Below are 8,650 nucleotides of genomic sequence, written 5' to 3' on the forward strand. Positions count from 1 at the left end.
CCAAATTCATGAAGTACTGGAGGTATGATATATCCTCGTAGTTTTCACTTTTGTCCATAAAAAGGGACGTGTCAACCAAGAACATTAAATAACACCTCAAAGCATACTAATGGTGATACTGAACAAAGAAGTCATTGCCCTCAGTCTCGGAATAAGTTTCTGTAACAAGGTGTTCGTGATAAAGGTCCTTCAGAAATGAGAACTTGGCCTGAGCCCCATTAGTCAAGGAACACGGCTTAGATGCCTTTTCCGCTTGAGCTCCCAAATAGTCAACCATTCATTCAGTGGCAACATCACGAGTGATCAGGGAGTGGTTAAGTAACGTCCCTCTGATATGAAGGTGTAGCAGGAAGGCGACGTCATCATGTGTGATCGTCATCTCTCCAACAGGAAAGTGGAAAGATGACGTCTCCTTGTGCCATCTCTCAACAAATACCCCCTGCATGTCGTGGTTGATAGTGTTGTAGCCGGAACAACAAAGTTCGGTAAGTCCGGAGCCAAAAATGGCCTCCCTGAACCAATCTGCATCAGGATGATACAGATCAAATATTTTTCGTGCGTGGTTCACGAACTTTAGTGCCAGTCGTTCTTGTAAACATATATATTAATATCAATTTTAACATATTTCTGCGTAAATCATTTTAAATGAAAAGTGTAATAAAAAATATACATGTCTAGTGGAAACATGTCGAACAACATGATCAGAGTAATAGATCAAGAGGGAGATGTCAAAGGACCCTCATGGATACACCGGGTTAACCTGCATGGATTCTGGAACATGAACCTCCTTAGGTTCCCCTTCATTATTCCTAGATGACGACACATGTGACAGGCGACTCTTCGAAGCAGAAGTGGATGTTCCCTCAACTTTCTCTTACGGTACCGACCGTCTCCTCGAACCCTCGTAGACTGCTCAGCTCTCTCACGTCGAGCGGAAGCAGTTTGACTTGGACTGCCGAGTCTCATTTTGTTCGGGATCTCAGCCATTTTTCTTGAAAAAAATAATCAGTACTCAAAGGGAAGGAACTAGAAAAAATTTGAAAATATTAAAAAAATAACAACTCAGGCATAATTTCGAAAGTGCATATTCAAAATTACTCAGAGGTGTTTTCGGTTATGCACTTTAGAAAACACATGTGACTCTCATTTTTGAACACTCAGCCTAAATCTCTCAAAGATGCAATTTTTACACCAAAACAACCACATTTTACAAGTTATACCTCAACCTATTTAATTTAAATGATTCTAAACAACTTATTATACACATACAAAATAGAACAAAGAATTCGGAGAAACTTACTCAAATTTGGAGATTTGAGAGATGTTGAAATGTGTTGAAATAAGGAGTTGAACTGAGTTGCAAATGAGTGAAAATGAGTAGAAATTAGTTTAAATGAGTTTTGATTGGGGTTTTAGGGTATCTGGGTTTGAAACAAAACAGAATGAGAGGTTTCTCTCGTTAGTTTGTTGTATTTACCCTAATTTGGAGATACATCTCTGAAAAGTCCCAAAATTTTAAAAAAAATAGGTTTATTCGGAGATGCATCTCCGAAACACCCCAAATTTTAACAAAAAAGATGTTTCGCAGATGCATCTCCAAAAATTCCCCTAATAAAATGAAATGTGGTGCATTCATAAGTACATTTCCGAATTCAGGAATTCAAACACAAATTTTACCCTTAAAAAAGGTAAGAGATGTATAAAAAAAATCTCAAATATAATATAATACTTTGAATATATCTTGTATTTCCAAACACTTTTTAAAGTCATATCAGTGTTTTATTACATAAAACTCTCAAAAAGAGTGGTCAAATGGTTTATTCATGAAAATTTTCACTTCATACCTATGTCATTTCCAATAATTCCATCCTTGATACTTGACCCGAGCCTAAAATTAATAAAAGTTCATCATAGTTACAAAGTATTACTATAACTAATTAAACTAATAACCAGAACACATGGTTCACTAGTAATGATCCTAATTAACACACATTAACAACACTAATCATTAATAAACCTTCTCCATACAAACAAGTTTTCATTCCTTAATTTTCTTTAATCACCATCTTCATTAAAATCTGGTTCAAGAGGCTTCCTTAATGCACCAAGAAGATCAAGTTCAGACCCATATCTCATACTCCTACCTTTCCTTAAACTACCTACAAGTTTTCCAGAATACATTGAATAACTTGATCCCATTGGAGCCTGCAAAGGTGCAGAAAAATACTGAGAATCATCATGTCCATAACATTTCACATTTGCCATCATCATAAGATTCTCCTTTTCCTTAACCTCATTCATCTCTTTCATTCTTTTATACCGAAACCAAGCCGCTTGTATAAAACATGCAGCCCATGTCCGCCACTGATGTGAATAGAATCTAAAGGTTTGTCTCAGTTGTTTGCTATGTAACCGGCGGAATTGCGCTGCTACAAATTTTAAATCCTCGGCAATGAGTGCGAAAGCTTCAACTTCGGTTATGGCTTTCACCGTTCGAGTTGAAGTAGGAAGTACAACGGTCGGACGAGGGTCTAAGGCCCATGGTAAAAGCTCTTCGCCACAGAAGTCGCCCGAGCCTATTCTGCAGGTGTTGAAGAAACCAGTTCTGCCACCGTTGGTTGTGCAAGAATCTAGACGCCCTCGAACGATGAAGAGCATCTCGTTGACAGGGTCGCACTCGCGAACTATGCAAGTTCCTGGACTGCATAGAGTTGGTTTCAGCCTTTCACATATTGCATCTAACATTCTGTCATCCATCTGATCAAATAGTGGTACCTGCGCAAATTGTGTCCAATAAATACCTCATTCTTATTTCGCTTGCTTGTTCCCCAAGCAACATATTACTATTGATAAATAAGTGTTGCATGAATGTTTTTTTTCAAAGATGAAACCAAAGACTCACTTGTCTAACTAGATTAAGGCAAAGGTGGCGTTTAATATCACGTCGTAGATCAACAGGAAGGTCTCTAAGAATAGCTTCTTCGTCGACACCACGAGTAGCAACCCATCTGAATTGGTCATGTCGTCGAACATTTTGCTTCAGGTAATGAGGGAGCTGCCTGTGATGCATCCATCTTTCTGTATCTGTCCTTCTTATTCTCCACTCCTCCAGCCGTATAGTGGTCGATTGAAGGTACGTCTGTTAATCAGAAAATAAATTAAGGACACAGTTTCGTATAGCTAAAATTGTTAATCTTCCGTTGTAAAAATTGCTTCTATGCAAGCGGTTAATTAAGCTAGACAAGTCATAACAAGACTTACTTGCATATTGCCTATGAGCAGTGCAAAAAGCACCAATCCAAGAATCGCAACAATCACAGCAAAATTTATCTCTGCAACATGTGTACTTGTTAAGAGATTCTGTCCTGCAGAGCTGCAAATTTAGCAAAGAATTGGTTAGAATCAAAGATCGACAAAATTCTCTTTTCAATGAATCATCAAACTTTGACGTCCGAAATTTGAAGTACCTTAAATTCCTCAATCCCCACCAAAGACAGTAATAGTATTTGTTTAAAAATTTCGAGCTAGTTATCTCCAAAGTCAAAGCATCGGCGAAAATTCCAAACTGAAAAAAGGCGCTATTATCATCACATAGACCCGAGACATTGCTTGATCTAAGCCAAGAATTCCTATTCGGATCACCAAGGCTTCGACAATCAAGATAATGATACCGACAACGTGAAAATTCAAGCGTACAAGCTTTCTTCCAGCATTCATCTTGTCTTTCAATTGATAACAGGTACCATGTAGATCCTAAAACCTTTTTGAAATAAAGAAAAGGTTAAGAAATCAATCAACACAAAAGCAACAAAGTGCTTATAGCATAAGTGCTTAACATGTAAGCAACTTACATGACTAGCAAGCATATAGAGTGTCAAATTATAAGCTGCACCAGCCCAAGCTTTCTCCATCATTACTCCATTCGCCTTGACGATTACAGATGATAGAGGATAAATAAGATACAACCTCAATAAGTACTGGAAAATGGACACGAGGCGCAATATATGCCTCGACGCAATCATTTCGGACCCTCTCAGATTTGGAATCACAGCCCAAATCAGTACCTAACATCGTATATAAAAAATTATCGAATAGTTAGCCAACTTTGCAAACTACAAATTTTAGTCGATTCTTTGAAAAGTGTAGGCTTTTGGAGGGTGAAATATACCTGAGGAAGTGGTAGTGCGGCAACAAGATCGAACCAAAAGTCTCTACTAAGATAATTCGATGCAATCTTCGACGAGTCAATAATGAGTTCGCCTCTACCCGAAACACGGGACGAGGGAGCAATATAAGCGGTTTGAAACTTAACATAAATCTGAACAATGTAAAACGCATCAACCAATGACCTTATTATGGTAAGTGAAACTTCAAGACCAAGTGACATATCAATGCACTTTTCTTTCTTAGCAACAGGTAAGTAAAAGAAAAGTGGATCCACGAACAACGATATCAAACACGCTGCTAAGAATATTTTGTTCCATAAATTCACTCTAGGTCCTCTAGGATCTAGTATTAAAATCTCTTCTGCATCATAATCCTCAGAAAACACTCTTGAAAGTTCTTTTACATTTGATGATGACTTGGGTTTTGCATCCCTTACATGCTTGTGCTGATTACTCATCTCATACGTCGTCGTCATTTCCATTTGATTTTCTTCAACTTCCTTTAGTTTCTCTTTTTCAAGATCATCATGAAACCTAAGAAATGAAAAACAAAAGGTAAATTTATTCTATCGAACAAATTTTAGTAGCAGATATTGAACTCTAGACCTCCTACACATAACTCATCAGGTGTCCAAACTCAAACCATTGGACTAATGCTTCGGAGATTAGAAATAATCAAATGAAATGAAGTTGAAAATAATCATATAGTATAATCGAAACGTAATAACTATATAAGTCACATTAATGACAACATTAGGGGGGAGATTATGCAAACCTTACAGATCTTGATTTAACAGAAACCATTGCTCTATAGATTAAGTTTTACCCTGCAAGAAAACTTATATACAAGTGTAAAAAAACACTATTTGGAAAAGATTAGATTTAAGAGCTCAACCACAAAATCTCAAAGTTAATTTTCCATTACCATTGTTTAGGCAGGAATCATGTGACTGAAAAGTAGGACAAGTAAACCATAGGTGCAATAGTCTTTTTGGTAAGACATGTGAATTTGATACTGCATTCAAAGTCTTTGGACTTCATGGTGAATTTGATGTATGGACATGAAAGTAATGAAGAGAGAATATGAAATGAAATAGACATATATGAGAAAGCTGAATGCCGTCTAAGACAGGTAACGAAGAATAACAGGACACTAAAGATTTTGTTTGAGTTATAAACCCGACATCCTCTGGGTGTGGTTCCTGATAGTGTGTGTTTTAAAACCAATCGATTCGCGATTAGCCGACACTAATTATTCGAAACTCCACTAGATTCAAATGCAAAACTTTTAGTTATGCTGAAAGAGACTCGAATCGTTTCATTCAAGTAAAATATTTTGATGGAAGAAGCGTTTAAATCAATTTTACAGAAACCGGGGTAGGGGTTGAGTTTCTTTTGGGATAGCACTCATTCTCTGTCTTGTATATTAGAAAAACAAAACAAACAAAAAAACATAGTACAAAATCAAGGCAGTATAACCGTGAGTCGGTGACACAAAATTAAGGGTAAATGTTGAGGAAAAATTGGAAAGATTATACAATCAATATCATAGCATTGAAGCCATAGCACAATCACACATAGCACAACCACCCCACACCAAACACTTCTATGACTACAAGTGGCATCTATCTAAAGTAAATGGAGACAAGCCCAGCCACACACAACACAAGACATGTTAGTCTTTAAATACTCAAATTACAGTTCAATTATTTTTATATATCAATAGACAACTGAGATGCTTGGGCTCCATAAATAAAGACAAATGAAAATACCAAAATAGATAGATATCACGGGATCGATAAATAACACCATATTTTTTTCTACAAACAAGCAAGCCATTGATTACATTTGTGGTTGACAATTATACAGGCACAATCGCAATAGTAAAAATCAGCATCCACATTAACATCGCAAAATTGAATTGATGTAACCATTAATCATTGGGCAATCTACTTTACTAATAAAGCAGTAACATACGGACTACAAAATCAGTTCAAAATAAAAACTATTTAAGTCTAGAGCACACATTCATGTTTCCAGAGAGTGTTATCTCTTCTTCAGAAAGAAGCTTGTTAGGTACTGCTACTTGTGTGTAGATACAGTTACCAAGTATGAAGTGAATTCTTTCGCGCAAACAGTTGTAAAATATTGATGAATTGCCGCCACATAACTTCCAACTACCTGCTATCAACAAGAAGTTAGAATATTCAGCCCAATTCTTGAGGAAAATCTGGATTAATTTACAGCAGATAACATTATATAGGTATAAGCTAGTACCATAACCCTCTCTTGATCAAGTGAAAGGTAAAATCCTCAAAATTGACGCTTTGGTCTACTGTCTGCGGGTGAGACCCTTATAGCTCTTCCATTCAAGTCCTGCAACCAATACAAGATAATATCAGACTTTGGTGGTTAAATACATATATTTAGCACAAACACCCCAGATTAAAGGTGTGTCCGGTGTGAGACATGCCACCGACAAGAAATTATCATTGCTTGAATTCTGATAAGTAGATTTTCAAACCACAAATAATTCATACGTTAAGACCGTGCTAATGCAACACTTTTTTATCAAAATGCAACTTTTAAAAACTAAATTTGACATGTGAATTCTGACATAAAAAAAATCCTGCATCATTTGTGTTCTAGAAAACACTGAAACATGTCCGGAAAAAAACAAACAATATAAATCCACAAAGTATTCTTTTTGCAGAGGGATTTGTGCTTACCACGCCATCTAAGGATTGAATAGCACCATTGACCTCTTCAGCACTACCAAAAGTCACAAATCCAAAGCCTCTAGACCTTCCACTTTCCCTATCATAGATTACCTTAGCTTCTATAACCCTTCCTTGTTCTTGGAACAATGACTCAAGTGCCAAGTTGTCAACACCCCAAGCAAGATTACCCACATGAACCCGGTGTTCGCTATCTGAACCACCTCTTGGAGGACCTCTAGAACCAGAACTATCACCAAAACGAGAATTCTCACCGCCATAACGAGGATTGTCACCAAATCGAGAATTCTCACCGCCATACCGAGGATTGTCACCAAAACGAGAATTTTCACGAGGTGGAGGAGGTCCAGAATTCACTCTCAATTCCCTTCCATCCACTAGCTGTAAATTTCCAACAAATATTTCCTCAGATATTATATACAATATAGCCAAATCCCTCCATAAAACCACAATTATAGTAAAACATAATCACATTTCACATCATATAAATGTAACTATAAAAGTTACAATGGATAAGATATGGATAAGGTACTACCGTAATCATTTCCATAGCCACATTTTATGAAAATGTACCCAAAATCATACATACAACTTTTTAAACCATACCTATTACTCAGCAATTCAACTAAAACTCTTAATAAACATCGATATATAAACAAATATCATTACATAAATTACCCTACTCAATTTCAAACAACTAACAAAGAATGAAATTCTACACATAAAAAATCATAACAATTATCAAACAATTTCGAACATCTAACAAAGAATGAAACTCTTGCACACAAAAAATCATAACAATTATCAAACAAAGGATGATAGTTAACAAACTCACATAACCATTGAACTGCTGAGCAGCAGCTTCAACTTCAGCAGCCGAAGACATAGTAACAAACCCAAATCCCCTGCTTCTACCAGTAGTCTTATCATAAATCACCTACAAAGAAAAAACACAACAATTTCAAATTTTGACACAAACCCATTATTATCCATCCAAAAAAGACAACAAATTTCAAAACCTACCTCAACCATCTCAACATTCCCCGCACTTTCAAAAATCTCCGCAAGTTGCGCACTATCCACACTGAACGGAAGGTTCCCAACAAACAGCCTCTGGTTAGCAGAGTAGCTTCTAGTATCTCCACCCTCAAAAGTATCCTCTTCCTGGTCAAACTCAGACGAAACCGCAACGCGGGTAACAAACCGGTGACTCAAAGACAACGTCTTACGAAGAGAGCCACATGAAAAGGGTTTGAAATTCGTGTTGAGTGAGAAGGAAGGGAGTGCAGAGAAACATGTAGAGGTTTTGGTTCGGAGAGAGGGAAGGGCTAGGGAGGTTGCAGAGGTAGACATTGTTGAGGAAATGGATAAGGTTGGAGAGAGGGGAGTTAGGGTTTATTGATAGGGTTTGGGAAATGGAGTGAGGAGTGTGATATTTATGGAAGGGAAGGGATTTATGGTGATAAGGTGAGATATGATGTTGTGTGATTTTACTAATTTGTCCTTTGTAATTTGTAAGATATTTTGATTCGTGTTTTAGAAATGTATACGTGGACGGTGGAATTTGGACGTCGTGGTGGTGAATGAAAAAAAAAACTGTAAAGAATGGGTTTGTTAGATTAACTTATTGAGAAAAACGGTTGATGAATTTAAAAATGATTATTTTCTACTAACTTGGGGGTTTGGATCGTGTAACTTTACCTTCTCTATCTTTCTCTTTCTCTCTATCTCTCTTAATCTAACTTT

General features: G+C 36.8%; 2 protein-coding genes across 3 annotated transcripts; both read right to left on the bottom strand.

The window, feature by feature from the left end:
• Positions 1 to 1,626: 1,626 nt before the first annotated feature.
• Positions 1,627 to 5,791, bottom strand: LOC131638177 (protein CNGC15a-like). Its single transcript, XM_058908723.1, has 7 exons — positions 4,942 to 5,791; positions 4,169 to 4,700; positions 3,852 to 4,064; positions 3,468 to 3,760; positions 3,262 to 3,373; positions 2,903 to 3,139; positions 1,627 to 2,775 (listed from the first exon to the last, which is right to left on the bottom strand). The coding sequence occupies exons 1-7, from the start codon at positions 4,968 to 4,970 to the stop codon at positions 2,056 to 2,058; spliced, it is 2,136 nt and encodes a 711-aa protein (XP_058764706.1). The 5' UTR covers positions 4,971 to 5,791; the 3' UTR covers positions 1,627 to 2,055.
• A 144-nt stretch (positions 5,792 to 5,935) lies between these two features.
• On the bottom strand, positions 5,936 to 8,339 carry LOC131638178 (29 kDa ribonucleoprotein A, chloroplastic-like). 2 transcript variants are annotated; one of them, XM_058908725.1, is made up of 5 exons: positions 7,928 to 8,339; positions 7,740 to 7,841; positions 6,896 to 7,285; positions 6,444 to 6,542; positions 5,936 to 6,347 (listed from the first exon to the last, which is right to left on the bottom strand). In XM_058908725.1, exons 1-4 carry the CDS (start codon positions 8,255 to 8,257, stop codon positions 6,480 to 6,482), a joined length of 885 nt encoding a protein of 294 aa, XP_058764708.1. In that variant the 5' UTR covers positions 8,258 to 8,339; the 3' UTR covers positions 5,936 to 6,347; positions 6,444 to 6,479. The 2 variants fall into 2 exon arrangements, with proteins under 2 accessions (XP_058764708.1, XP_058764707.1); XM_058908724.1 differs by having other exon boundaries at positions 5,936 to 6,350.
• Between the last annotated feature and the right edge of the window lie 311 nt (positions 8,340 to 8,650).

Source organism: Vicia villosa, unplaced genomic scaffold (assembly GCF_029867415.1).
Source record: "Vicia villosa cultivar HV-30 ecotype Madison, WI unplaced genomic scaffold, Vvil1.0 ctg.002202F_1_1, whole genome shotgun sequence".
In the NCBI taxonomy this organism is placed as follows: domain Eukaryota; kingdom Viridiplantae; phylum Streptophyta; class Magnoliopsida; order Fabales; family Fabaceae; genus Vicia; species Vicia villosa.

Excerpts from the sequence above, each read along its gene's own strand:
- LOC131638177 (XM_058908723.1), bottom strand. The coding sequence starts at position 4,970 with ATGGTTTCTGTTAAATCAAGATCTGTAAG. Across the intron at positions 3,374-3,467 it reads TGGGGATTGAGGAATTTAAG|CTCTGCAGGACAGAATCTCT; the intron begins GTACTTCAAATT and ends CTAAATTTGCAG. Across the intron at positions 2,776-2,902 it reads GCCTTAATCTAGTTAGACAA|GTACCACTATTTGATCAGAT; the intron begins GTGAGTCTTTGG and ends CAATTTGCGCAG.
- LOC131638178 (XM_058908725.1), bottom strand. The coding sequence starts at position 8,257 with ATGTCTACCTCTGCAACCTCCCTAGCCCTTCCCTCTCTCCGAACCAAA. Across the intron at positions 7,286-7,739 it reads CTCAGCAGTTCAATGGTTAT|CTAGTGGATGGAAGGGAATT; the intron begins GTGAGTTTGTTA and ends GGAAATTTACAG. Across the intron at positions 6,543-6,895 it reads TTCAATCCTTAGATGGCGTG|GACTTGAATGGAAGAGCTAT; the intron begins GTAAGCACAAAT and ends TATTGGTTGCAG.